Source organism: Oratosquilla oratoria, chromosome 5, assembly GCF_046742065.1.
Source record: "Oratosquilla oratoria isolate Oo_2021 chromosome 5, ASM4674206v1, whole genome shotgun sequence".
In the NCBI taxonomy this organism is placed as follows: Eukaryota; Metazoa; Arthropoda; class Malacostraca; order Stomatopoda; family Squillidae; genus Oratosquilla; species Oratosquilla oratoria.
This window is the reverse complement of record NC_134781.1, coordinates 41,496,146-41,511,145: the sequence shown is the minus strand read 5'-3', so window position 1 is coordinate 41,511,145 and position 15,000 is coordinate 41,496,146. Positions and strand designations below refer to the sequence as shown.

General features: G+C 42.9%; 1 protein-coding gene across 1 annotated transcript in view; it reads left to right on the top strand.

Moving 5' to 3' along the window:
- Nucleotides 1-7,967: 7,967 nt before the first annotated feature.
- LOC143025480 (facilitated trehalose transporter Tret1-like) overlaps nt 7,968-15,000 on the top strand; it is a 12,496-nt gene continuing 5,463 nt past the window's right edge. Inside the window, exons 1-3 of the mRNA XM_076185205.1 lie at nt 7,968-8,125; nt 13,262-13,363; nt 14,144-14,279. Of these exons, the coding sequence (XP_076041320.1) occupies nt 8,117-8,125; nt 13,262-13,363; nt 14,144-14,279 (247 nt within the window). The 5' untranslated portion in view covers nt 7,968-8,116. The remainder of the gene's footprint in view (nt 8,126-13,261; nt 13,364-14,143; nt 14,280-15,000) is intronic.

The following is a 15,000-nucleotide window of genomic DNA, read 5'->3' as shown; positions in this document are numbered from 1 at the left end:
CCCTCTCATGCCTTCTTTTCTTTTTTTAGGAATTTCCCCAGTGGGGCTACAAGGAGAAGGATGCCTAGTCCCAATCCCCGTCTCTTTCTTCTCGCCTCTTACGATCCAAGTGGGAATACTTGGTGGCAGTATTCTTTTCCCCCACCACAGTTTACAGCAACATAAAAGATTCAATAGATGTCCAACAATTTGGCAACACGAAATCCTCCTCTACCACTCACTGTCTCATTGATTTACCCAACTTCCTTCACAGCAATCTAGACAAGCGTAACACATCTCTAGCTGTTACCTTTGTAGGCTTTAGGAAGGCCTTTGACCTTGTTGACCACAATGTTGTTCTCTCCAAAGCCATCCAACTAGGGGATCCAGCCCCACCTAATAGCATGGCTGGCAGATTTCCTCACCGGACGACAGCAGGCGGTTAGGTACCAGGGGTCAACTTCCCCCCTCCTCCCCCTGACCTGTGGGGTCCCCCAGGGTACCAAGATGGGTCCCCTATGCTTCCTCATCCTTATTAATGACGCCCTCATGGACACTCCTCACAGATAGAAATATGTGGATGACAGCACCGTAGGCATCCCCATCAACACCAACAAGACCGTAGTGATGCACTTTTGTACCTCCACACAGGCGGTGGCTCCACCACAACTTTCAATGGGCCCCCACCCCATCCAACTGGTCCAATCCACCAAGATCTTGGGCATCACACTCGACGATCAGTTAAATTGGAACCAACATGTCACCAACATAGTCAGGACAGCGTCTTACAAACTATATATGCTGAGCAGGTTAAAGTCATTAGGAACATCTACATCTGAGCTACAGGAGGTCTACAAAACCTTCATACTCCCCACCCTCATGTATGCCTCACCAGCCTGGTCCAGCTCACTCACCCTCACACAGAGACAAAAGTTGTAGAGGGTACAAAAGAGAGCGTGGAGTACAGTGGTTACGACCACGCTCTTACCACCCTTACCCTATCTAGGGTGTCCCAGCGGCATGGTGAGGCACTAAAGAAATTTGGGGAAAGCCTGCTTTCCCACCCTAGACACCGTCACTACCTCCCTCCCGACGCTCCACCACCTCGCCACGCCGCTAGACACAGAAATAGGCTCGTTTCAATCAAAGCGCCAAGGACTGACCGCTACAAAAACAGTGCTATCCCATTCATTGTGCACATAATCAATTCCATGTAAACTTGTACCGTGTATATACTCTAAGTTTTCAATTTTTAATCAGCTTTTGCATTGTATTGTTGTCAGTGTACTACTGCTATTGAAATAAACCTTTTATTATTATTATTATCATTATTATCACACACACACACACACACACACACACACACACACACACACACACACACACACACACACACACACACACACACACACACACACACACACACACACACATACACACAAACACACACACACACACACACACACACACACACACACACACACACACACACACACGCACACGCACGCACACACACACACACACACACACACACACACACACACACACACACACACGTACACACGCACACACACACACACACACACACACACACACACACACACACACACACACACACACACACACACACACACACACACACATACACACACACACACATGCACATGTACACACACACGCACACACACACACACACACACACACACACACACACACACACACACACACACACACACACACACACACACACACACACACACACACACACACACACACACACACACACATGTACACACGCACACACACACGCACATGTACACACGCACATGTACACACGCACACACACACACACACACACACACACACACACACACACACACACACACACACACACACACACACACACACACACACACACACACACACACACACACACACACACACACACACACACACACACACACACACACACACAGACACACACAGACACATGCATCATGAATTTAAAAACAGTTTAGATAAAACGAGATATGGAGACGGGACACACGAGCATAGCCCCCCTTCCCGTAAAATACAACTAGGTAAATACAACTAGGTAAATACAACTAGGTAAATGCACACCTCGATCGTCACAGTGTAAAGACTCCCGAGCTCCCGAGAATCAACAGAACTTCTAAACTATAAATATAGCAGGAAATCTAGTTTGTATTAAATGGGAAGGGATATATTTGTGGATGCCCGTGATGATCTAATATAGTAGAAAAAGTGAGTATTGAAGAAAATGAAAAGGCATCGAAGCAGACCAGGAAATGACGATGGAATTGAACCCAACGTAAACATTGGAAGAGCAGAGACCCCTACTGGCACAATACCGAAGCGTAGCGAAAACATCGAAACACCATTGGGTGTTTTAAGGTATGATGAAGAAGATTTTTTTCTGGATTTAATAAATATGACAGAAGACTGAGTAGAATTATAGATATAGAAAAGGAGATGAGATCATGGAATCAAGAGATTATGGAGCTAAAGAAAGAAATCATGAACCTAAAGAATGAGTACAGTAAAACCAATAAAGAACTGAGGGACTTAAAGAAAGAAAATGCGGAAATAAATAACGAGGTAAGTGAAAAAAAAAATCAAAGTAAAAAGTTAAAATGAAAGGATGAAAAACAAAAATGCCAACACTAGTAAGACCTTAAAAAAAGAGGTGAATAAACAAATCAAAACAGTGACCGAGAAGGTTGAACGAAATATAGGAGAAGAAGACTTACAGAAAATCAGAAATAATAGAAAAAGAATCAAGAAAGCCAAGAGATAGCTTTCAAAGAAAAATCCAACAACAAATGTAGGAACATACAAAATATACAGTTATTCAAGTAATCAAAGAGAAAGAAAATTGGGTTAGAGATACAGTAGAAAAAAAGTGCATAGCAGTATATGGTATAAAGAAAAAAACATAACCTAGTTTGGTACTTGAGAAAAAAAGAAGAGAAGGAAATAGCAAGAAAAGTTCTGAAAGCAGTACAAGACGAAGAGCAAGAAATAGAAAAGGAAATAGAAGAAGTGCATAGAATGGGGCAATACTAAAAAAAAATCGACCTTTAAAGATCAAATTAAGGTCACAAATGGTAGCAGAAAAAGTAACAAAAGCAGGAAGGTTGGTAAATAGTAAAAAATATAAAAGTATATGGATAGAAAAAGAAATAAACGATGCTAGAAAAAAAAAAAAGGGAGAAGGCACTAAGAAGTGAAGCTAAAAAAACTAGAAAAGAACGGAGATAAAAAAGAAAGAGTTTTATTGGAGAGTATTAGACATGAGGCTGAGACAGTTGTATATATATATATATATATATATATATATATATATATATATATGTATATATATAAACGAAAGGAACAGAGAACGAGATAAAGAAGGAAAAAATAATTCAAAAGTGACTTATATTAACATAGACGGTTTTGATCACAGGATTAAATGAACTAAATGATTATCTGCCAGAAGAAAAAACAGATATAGTGGGAATTGTGGAGACGAAATTAAATGGTACACTGCCACCAAATAGTGTTGGACAAGGATTATATAATCACTGGATGAAAAATAGAGAGGAAAAATAGGGTGGAGGAGTCGTTCTTTTGACAAAGAAAAACATAATGTGACGAAGGTTACAGAGGGAGAAAACGGCGTAGAAATGATCATGATAAAAGTTGAAAATAGTGACATGAAAAATAGAAATATTGTGGTGACTTAAGTGCCCCCAAAAAAGGGTTCTTGGAAAGAGCAATTATTTTAAAATGTTAGAAGACACAAGGCATTCATCAAATGAGATGCTGAAGGACGGAGGAAACGTAGTACTTATGGGAGATTCTAACTGCAAAGAAATATGTTGGGAAGAGATGATAGTGAAAGGTGGAGAGGACCTTTGGGGAAATATATTACTTGACACAATATAGAATACACAGTGACAGTGGTTAGAGTTCCCGGCTGCCACTACGGCGGTCCGGATTCGAATCCCGCCCATGGCTGAAATAATTTTAGTATCGCCCAACTCTCGTGGGCAGGGAGTTGGGTGTGTGTTTGCGTGTAAGGTCACAGCATTACCCATAGATCGGTCATATATGAGCTCTGAGCTCTCTTCCGGGAGAGAAATAGCTGTCTATCACGAGTCCAACACATGATCTAAAATCATGGTCAATCACACACACACACACACACACACACACACACACACACACACACACACACACACACACACACACACACACACACACACACACACACACACACACACACACACACACACACACACACACACACACACACACACACACGCACACACACATACACACACACACACACACACACACACACACACACACACACACACACACACACACACACACACACACACACACACACACACACACACACACACACACACACAAACTATATATTGGAAGCTCTCAATCACACATAAATGGCACTGGTTCTAAGAAAGGCGAATCGCAAGGGATTGTCTAGGCATTTTAAGCCGATCCAGGACAGTATTCTTCGTATTCATGGCTATGACCACCCCATCTCCTATAAAGCCACCCCCACCCCCACCCCATCCCCCATCCCCCACCCCTCATCACTCATCCCTCATACCGCATCCCCCATCCCCAGTCCTCCGCTCCCCCAAATTCTCCTTTCCTTATCTTTTCATTTCCTCCTCCTCCTCCTACTTTCGGTATGGTGATAGCATAGATTGAATGCGGTCGACACTTTAGAGATTTTTGAGACACCTTACAGAGCTGATGGTCCCCAGGGTTTCCATAGTGTCCCCGAAGAACCCAAAGGTATTTAGGGATCTGATGTAGTTCTAAAGCTCCTGTCCCACATACACGACTCAAGTGAGTTTGTTTGAGTAGAAACGACTTAGGTTACACTCTTTTTTTTTCGAATCTCCAAATGTCAAATCACCTTTGCGGCATAAATTAAGAAGCTGAATGACAAGCTAAAAGAAGTTAAATATATATGAACATTAGACATATTGTTGATTTGTCCTTAGGGAAGTTTAGAATAGTGTAAGTGAAAGCGTCTTCCAGCTTTTCAATTTCACAACATTTAAGGAGAGTCATGAATGCGTGACGGCGCTTAAGACTCCATATGACCCCTAGAACCGGAAATGGGTCCTGGGTTCCCAGATGAGATCAGAGACCTGAAATGGGTTCTGGGCTCGCAAACAGTCTCGAGGAACCTGAGGTACCCATTAGAGCCCCAAGACGACCTAGGGAAAGATGAAATGTTTTCTGGGACCACCAAATTACATAACAGCTTCCAAGAATTCCTGGAGGACGAGCAGACTCGAATCATCTCGTCAGCGACCACACCTTCCCCTCCTTCAGGAATTCGAGTGAGATAAATCGACGCTGGTCGACATGGAGAGGTCATCGTCACTTCGTGAGGAATGGGAATTGGCGACTGAGTCGATCTCTTCGATCGCTTTGCGGTCGATCTCGTATTAGTCCTTTCGACGTAGGGGCACACTTGTTGTCATAGGAAACGGCGGGCAATTCTATTAAACAAAAAAAGGCTTCCTCTACCATACCAGACCAACCCTTTAGGTGCCACAGTCGAGTGAAAGGTTTTATTCACCTTTTCTAGATGAGCTCTTGGCACTCTGCCGCTTGACACTGCAAGATAACTTGTTCATTGTCCTGCCCAGACTCGTGGAAACAACAAGAAGCAAAGGGAGGGTGGGTGTGGGATGGTTGGAGGACGGGGGCCGGGGGGAGGGGAGGGAGGAGGGGGAAGAGGGAGAAGAGGACCCACTGTCCACTCGACCGAGCCGAAATCGTGTAATGGCTTTGGACGACGATTTCCGTCAGGGTAGGCGAACCCGAGGGTCCATTTTCCATTTGCGATCATCATAATTAGGAATCCCATCTCCACCACCCTAACCTCTACCCCCTCACCCTACCCACCCACCAACACAGCCCAACGTTCTCATCACTTCAACTGCCCATCATCACTTCAACCCATCATCACCATCTCCACCACCCTAACCTCCACCACCTTCACCACTACTCTCACACCACCGCCTCTCTCACACCACCTTCACTTCCACCAGTATCACCACTACCGGCTGAGGGGAAGACTACAGATAAAATATGTCTGTGGAAAAGATAAGGATGGATCGGTTTTTTACCTGGGAGCTTGTCGAGAAAGCTCCGCCCTTTTGGAGACTAGAAATCAAGGCAAATGCAATTGCTCTTCCCCCTCTCCTTCCCCCTCCCCCTCCAGTTAGTGATTGACAGACTAATTCAAGTGTATGAGAGTTGAACACTCTCTGCCAAGGTCTTCTTGCGTTATTCTTCGGTGCCTCATGAGTGCCACATTAGAGGAGCTTGACTTGTGCTAGAGACACGTGATGTCACGGCCCACGTCGGAGACTTCAGGTGAAATCGGGAGAATCTGGAGGGACCGACACGTGCCAAGTTCACGTTGGGGGTCCTCTACTGAGAGATTTAATTTGATTTCTTGTATTTATCTAACCTACACACTTCTTCAGTCCATTTCCATGCCGAACTATTCTCCATTTCCTTTAATACTAAACCTTTGGTACTTTATCAATTCTTGTTTCTTCTTTTTCACTCCCTCATGTGATGTGCTTCTCTTTCCACCCTATGATATACAGTATAGTACATATTTTTACCTACTAATTCTCTCTATTTCTTAACATTTAGAATATATTTTTCATATTTCGTTTTTCCTTTTTTTTCGCCATGTGATGTGAGTCTCTTTCTACCTTATAATATACATTTTACCTAGTATTTTCCTCTATTCTTTCACATTTGGACTACATTTTTTTCACGTATCTTGTTCTTCTTTTATTTCATTTTGCCATTAGCTCTATTAACGCAACTTTTCTTCATTTTCCAACTTCCACTTTCTTTGTTCTATCCTAGTTATTCCTCTCATTTCACCTTGCTGTACTGTCATTCTCGCCTGATCTCTTCTCTGTCTACTTTAGCCTTCACTGAGGTTTCATCATAAATTTTTCATTGCGCATTTTCTCTTTACTGATGTACATTTAGGTTATTTTTTCTTACTCCTTGATCATCAGTTTTTCCTTCTAGATATTCCTTGCTTATTTCAAGATATTCCAATACTTGTTTGTTATCAGCCACAAAAAAAAATTGTGGTGACCAATTCCTTCCTTGGTGTTTTTTATTTTATTTATTTATTTATTTATTTACTTATTTATTCATTTATTGATCTATTTATCTATTTATCTATTTATTTATTTATTTATTTATTTATTTATTTATTTATTTATTTATTTATTTATTTATTTATTTATTTATTTATTTATTTATCTATTTATTTATTTACTGTATTTATGTATTTACTTATTTATCTATCTATTTATTTATTCATATAAGAAAGGAACTGGGAAGAAGGGTTCTTCTAAGAAGCGCAAGGGCGAGTCAAGGTCTTCAGGAAGTTGAAACGCCAAAGGCAGATCACAAACCGATGACCACTGGAACGCAGTTCGAGCTCGTTAGCCCCCGGACCACCAGTCCACCTACCCCAGCATCACCACTCCCCACCCCCATCCCGAAGACGAGCAGCAAAGAACAAACGCTATCTCGGGTTGAATCGCTCTCATACCTGCACTACTGCCCGTTCGTCTTCGCGTCACTCTGATAACTATTAAGTGTTTGATTAGATTGTGGAATTGCAGCTCATGGTGGCGACAAGAGGGGCCGAAACGAGGAGGGGGAGGGGAGGGGGAGAGGTGGAGAGTGGAAAAGGTAAGCGAAGGAGGAGGAGGAGGATCAGAGACGTCGATGGAGGAGAGGTCGGGGTGGGGCATCCCGATCAATTGGAGGGGGAAGGTGCTTGCCTGCCCCCTTGCCGAAGGACCCCTGCGAAGTGTCTGATTCGGGGGTGGGGGTTTGGGGGGTTTTGAGCAAGCGACATTATATATGCTGGAGGGTGACCCCGCGTGAGGCTATTTCAGTGGCATCCGCACCCATGCCGAGGTGACCTTTACCTCCACCTTCACCTTTACCTCCACCTCCCCTGGCGCCGCCTTACTCAAGGGGAACCGATTAAGCCTTGGTCCTGGAATTTCATGAGCCAAAAGAGACCATGGAAAAAGTAAGTAGAATAAAACTGTATGGGAAAAAGGGGCTTGGGACTGTCCCTTTTGGGGTCCCATCCTGTGTTGTGCGTCTTTTACGGAGGAGATAGGAAGACCGCGTTTCTCAAAGTCGTCTTATACTCCGAACGCCACTCTAGTTCTCGGGGAGAATGTTTGCGATCTCGTTAATGCATCGTTAATCACCATGTTGCATTGTGTCAGTGAAAAAAAAAAAAAACCTTCGTTGTAAGAATCTGTGTGCATTGGGAACTTGGGTGGAGGTTAGGTAAGCACATTAGTTTGTCTGATTATATATCTGTATGTCCACATTATTTAGCACTTATTTATATTTTTAATTATTTTTCTACTTATTTACCTTTCTATTTATATGTATATTTACCTATTTATTCATTTGTTCATTTATCAGCTTGTTTATCCATTTCTTTATTTATCTACCTATCTATCTACTAGTTAACTAATTAATTAATTTACTATCCAAATTTCCATTGATCGAGGAAAAGTACATTTTGAAGCGGATTTGATTCCAGATATAAATCTATATTTCTATATTCTTAACGTTACAAGGTAGGAAAATTTTACGATTTTTAAAATATTTCACACCTACCGACTACATTTTTAGTTACACGTTTGTAAAACAACATTAGAATGTGACTATGAATGTGATATGATGTACATATAACCGTTGTAGACACATAACGTTCACCACTCTCCAAACTTCTGTTACCCACAATGCCTGGCATTAGTCCAGCAGTGCAAAATGGCATCAATTTCGTTTCTTCTAGTGGAGTAGTTGTATTTCCACTGTCTATATATCATTTAAAATCCGACTAAAACAATCACATCACACATACAAACATATACCAAAGTTTTTTTCCGCCTTACACGGGGGGGGGGGGTAGCCAAAAAGAAAAAGGAATAGAAACCACTCCCACCCATTTCATTTCCCATACATTCCACTCCCCTCCACCCTCCTCCCTCCCTCTTATCTTGGCACCTCCTGGGTGACGGGTCATCCCTGCATCCTGTCCACTGCCCTGGGTCAGAAGCAGTGTCGCAAGACACAGCACATCCACAGCAAGGCCGCTTCATAAATTCGGCGAACCCCCCTCTCCGTCCCCTCATGCAGAAAAGGAGAAGACGGGGACAAATCCCTTCGGGCTGCGTCAAAATTTTTCTCATACATACTTCCTCAGCCCCCCATCCCCCACCCACTCCCCCTCATGCATCATAGCATCATCTATACACAACCCTTCTCCATTCACCCCTATCTTCTGTCCTCTCCCGTCCTTCCTCCACAGACATTCCCCTCTTTTGTAATGCCCCTTTCACCCCATCCATCCATCTCATCCTAGGACGCTCCCTCATATTCACTCCTTCCACCTCCGCCTTCCACACTTCTTTTACTAATCTTTCTTCACTCATTCTTTCCATGTCTCCAAACCATCCTAATACTCTTTCATCAACCCTATCTCCCAAATCCCTTTCCACCCATGTTCTCCTCCTCACCTCCTCATTTCTCACTCTATCCAGCCTAGTAACCCCTATCATACTTGTCAGACATTTCATCTCAAACACATTTAAACTTCTTCTCTCTTCCTCTCTCATGTTCCATGTTTCTGCCCCGTACAATGCTGTTGGCACAATCACTCCTTCATATAACGTCCGCTTAGCATCCATTCCCAGATGTTTATTTCTCATTACACTTTTTAATCCACCAAGGCATTTACTTGCTTCTCTCAATCTACATTCTACCTCCACCCCCACTCCTCCCTTTTTTGCCACATTCGCACCCAAGTATCTAAAACTATCCACTTCCTCCAGTCTTTCACCATTAATGCTCACTTCCAGCCTACTGTCACTCTCTCCCCATGTACATCCCATCACCTTACTTTTACCCACATTTATCTTCAGCTTCCTTCTTTCACATACCTCAAACTCTGTCACTAACATCCTCAATCCCTCCTCTGTTCCTGCTACTAGCGCAGTGTCGTCAGCAAACAACAGCTGGCTCACCTCCCACTTTTCTCCATTTCTTTAATCATCTCCAACCCCTGATCCACTACCCTTGCATTCACCTCTCGCACCACCCCATTCATGTAAAGATTGAACAGCCAGGGTGACATAACACATCTCTGACGAAGTCCCACCTTTACATCAAACCATTCACTCTCTCCATTTCTAATCCTAACACAAGCTCTACTACTCTCGTAAAAACTCTTGACTCTTCTTAACAGCTTTCCTCCTATCCCATATATCTGCAATACCTCCCACAGTGCCTTCCTGTCTACCCTGTCATAAGCCTTTTCCAGATCCATAAAAGTCCAAAAAACATCCTTACCTTTTCCTATAGCTTTCTCACATATCTGTCTTACCACAAAAATCTGATCTACACAACCCCTACCTGTCCTAAACCCACACTGTTCCTCACCCTCTGTTCTTCTGCTAATCGTCTCAATCAAGACCCTCCCATAAGCCTTCCCAACTACACTCAACAAGCTGATCCCTCTGAAACAACTACACTCACACTTGTCCCCCTTTCCCTTGTAAAGCGGAACTATACAGGCACTCCTCCAGTCCTCCGGCACTCTACCCTCTCTTAAACAACCATTGAATAACCTCACCAGCCAGTCCACCATCACTGTACCTCCTTTCTTCAGACATTCTGCATGGCATCTATCCAGACCAGTTGCTTTACCTACCCTCATCATCTTAACAGCTGCTTTCACTTCATCCTTCCCTACTTCTCCATTTTCCTCACTCATCATGGTCATTTTCTTAGCGCTTGCCATTGCAACTACCTTTCCCCCCTATCCTCCTTCACATTTAGCAACTCCCTAAAATACTCTGCCCACCTTCCTCTCACTACCTTCTCTTCCATTATCATCTCTCCATCTGCACCTTTTGTATTTTCTTCTCTACTTGATTCGCTTCCTCTTTCTCTTTTAATTTCCTTCCAAAACATCTTTTAATTGCTTTCAAAAAATTTCTGTCATACTCTTACCCCATTTCACATCTGTTCTCCTCTTTGCTTCCTTTATCTTATGCTTAACTTCCCTTCTCTTTACTTTGTACCTCTCATACGATTCCCTCGTCCTAATTTGTAGCCAATCTATGAATGCCTGCTTCTTTTCTTCTACACATTTCTTTGCTTCCTCATCCTACCAATCACTACCCTTTCTTCTATTTCCTCCCGCCCTCCTTGTTCCACACACAATCTTTGCACACCTTGTGAATCCCTCCTTGAACCATCCCCATTCCTCCTCCACTCGTAGTTCTACTCTATCCTTCACTTCCTCTCACTTCTCTTTCAGATTCTTCTTATACTCATTCTCCTTTTTTTCTCATTTAAGTAGTTCACTCTAATTACCTCCCTACCTTCTACCCTTTTCCTCTTTCTCCACCTATTCTCCACTCTCAATTTACGTTCCACCAGAAAATGATCTGATATTCCCCCACTCTCTCCCCAGAGAACATGTACATCCTTAACTCTTCCTACCATACTCCTGGTCACCACTACATAGTCCATTAACGCTCTATCTGCCACCCTTCCATCCACCACCCTCTCCCATGTGTACTTATGCTTGACTTTCTTCCTAAACACTTTACTTACTATCATCAACTCTTTCAAGACACATCTCCACCATCATTTCTCCGCTACGATTTTTACCTGGAAATCCACACTTCCCAATCTATTGGTTCATTTCCTACCCTAGCATTAAGATCTCCCAATACAACTACATTGATATTTCTCCCTAATCCCTCTATGCACTCATTTATATCTACCCAAAATGCCTCCCTTTCCTCTACGCTTTTCTCACTACCAGGTCCATACGCACTTACAAAAACCCACATTTCCTTTCCCAGCTTCACCTTCATCCACATCAACCTTGATAAAACCTCCTTCCACTCCACTACACACTTACTTATCTCTTCACTTACTAGTATAGCCACCCCGTCTCTCCCTCGTCCCCTCTTACCTCCTGAGTACCTCCCAGCTACACTCCCAAACTCACAGTTGCTCTTTCCTTTCATTTTATTTTCACTCAAAGCCAGCACATCCATCTTTCTTCTCACAAACATACTGCGTATCTCTTCCCTTTTACTCTTATCTGTACCACATCCACGCACATTAAAAGACCTAAACCTTAGGTACTGGTTGGAAAACTCCCAGACCCTCTTATGCCTTTTCTTCTTTTTTTAGGAATGTCCCCTTTTGGGGCTACAGGTAGTAGGACTCCTAATCCCATCCCCCATCCCGTTTTTTGTCGCTTTTTACGACTCAAGTGGAAAGAATTGGTGGTAGCATTCTCTTCCCCCCCACAACAGGGTCGGCGAAAAAAGGAAATGAATATTCAGAGAAATGGTATAGGACAGTAACAAGGGGTTGGGGGACAGCATAACGGAGGGACAGTCATAGTATAAAAGTGTCATCATTTCTCTATGAACAGAATTTTCCTCTATCATAGACAAAATGATGTGTGGCTCTGGTCCGTAGGGGCACCCCATATAGACCCTAAAGTATCAACTGCATGCTTCTTTGCCACCATAACATGCAGCCAATACCCCAGACGAGGTATCATAGACATCATAGTCACAATTAATCTAAAATACGATTGTCGTACTCACGGTACGATTCATCTTTGTAATCATCGTGACTACATTAAGATATGGCTAAAATAAGATCATCGTAGATACAATACCATCTGACGAATAATATAATCATAACACTCCAATTTGGCTAACATCTTTTTCTCTTGTCTCACTACCAATATATCCATCGTTTCGCTAATTTTCACTAACTGGCAGTGATGTTATATACCGTCAAAAATGTGAACAAACAGTGGTGATATTCAGTACTGACAAAGGTATTCTATAGGTCAGTTTTACTGTGAAAAAAAATTCAACTATGGTGTACACTGACAGTGGTGTGGATTACCAGTAGTTTTTACTATTACATATACTGTTGAATCAAGTGTTGTTATAATTGTGTATTATAATACAAACAATCAATCCTACTAGATATCATAATATTATCTTTTTATGTGATTCTTTCTTACGCTAGGCTGCTGAAACATCTGTGCATATACCTTGCATACATCTATAAAGATGGTGATTTTTTTTTTCTTTTAAAGCTCCTCCGATTTGACAACCGTGGCCTGACTTATGGCAGGAGAGGCGGCCTGCTCGTGTCCAGCCTGCCGCACTGCTGCCCCTTCTCGGCCTTCTGGCGACAGGTAGGTCAAGGTGATCCTTATCCTTTCCCTTTCCATGATATAACTTGGCGCCAGTGACCTCTGGCGATAGGTGGGTCAAGGTCAAGGTGATCCTCATTCTTTCCCTTTCTATGGCCTAACTTGGCGCCAGTGATCTCTGGCGACAGGTAGGTCAAGATCATGGTCATCCTCATTCTTTCCCTGTTCATGGCTTAACTTGGCGCCAGTGACCTCTGGGAATAGGTAGGTGAAGATCAAGGTTACATCCATCCTTTCCCTTTCCATGACCTAATTTGGCGCCAGTGACCTCTGGCGACAGGTAGGTCAAGGTCAAGGTGATCCTCATTCTTTCCTTTTCCATGGCCTAACTTGGCGCCACTGACCTTTGGCGACAGCTAGGTCAAAGTCAAGGACAAGGTCATCCTCATTTACTCCTTTTCCACGGCCTAACTTTTGGTGCCAGGGGTGTTATTTGTTATTTACCTCTTCAATACAACGACACCCTTTATATATTATATTCTGGCTAATACAAGATGATTTCATTCAGTTGAGGGAGAATCGCCTGTTTCAATAATTTTATCTCAATACCCATTATATTCCATGACCTTTTCTTTTTGGCTATATAATAGGGTAATGCTCACACAGGATGGACAGCAGTCCAAAACATGTCTCCCTTGAGGGGGATTTACAGGAGAACCAGCTCCAAGGAGCCACATGTTTCTGAAGGAGAACCTTTAGACGCGAACAGATGAGATGATTGGTGGAGTCCTCTTCTTCTTCCTCTTCTTCCTCCTTCTGCAGATGCTTTCAGTGCTGGTGGTCTGCGGCATGGCCTCTGCTATGGGCGCCCTCTTCGCCTTCTCCGCCGTCTCGGTGCCCCAGTGGGACGGTAGGACCTCAAGTATCAACCTCACTTCGAACGAAGCCAAGTGGTTCTGTGAGTACCCTTCGCCTTCTGCTGTAGGTCTTCGCGCCCCCTTCTCTTTCTGGGTGTGGGTCTTCGGGTAGTAAGCGGTTCCATGCACCCCCACGTGGATCAAAAGGCGCTTACTACAGAGAAGGCTTACCTGCGGTTCATGGCGTTACCTTTGCCATATGTGCTTGAACAGCTATGGCGAGTGGCAGTAGCTGGTTTTCTTCAGAATCGAGTTAGAAAAAAAAAACAAAAACAAAAAACAGAAACAAATGGGCAGATAAATAAATGAGCAAATGAATAGATAAAAAGCCGAGTGAATATATTGGTACATAGATATTTGAAGAAATAAAGGAGTAACTAAAAAGATAGATAAACATGTTGTGGTGCCGTCGATTGATTTAGTGTTTAACCAAGAGCACCTCCAATGGGAGTGATCAGAGATACCCACATAGGAACGATTTGGGAAATAAAAAAAATCAAGGTATACGCTGCCACCACCCAATCGTCTATATGGATATATCTGACCATAAATGGAAACTGCTCCTTGTTATTCACGTCTGACTCCGTCCCCTTTCCTCAGGTCGTTCGGGGTTGGTTCTGGGTAGCGAAAAGGCCTATGCCCAAGTGGGGGTAGTAAAAGAAAATAAGCGAAGGTCTGCTATGTGTTAATTATTACACTGAAGCAAAAATATAGTAAGGAAATACAAAAGTATATTGTGGTTTTCTCCAACTAATCTATTGA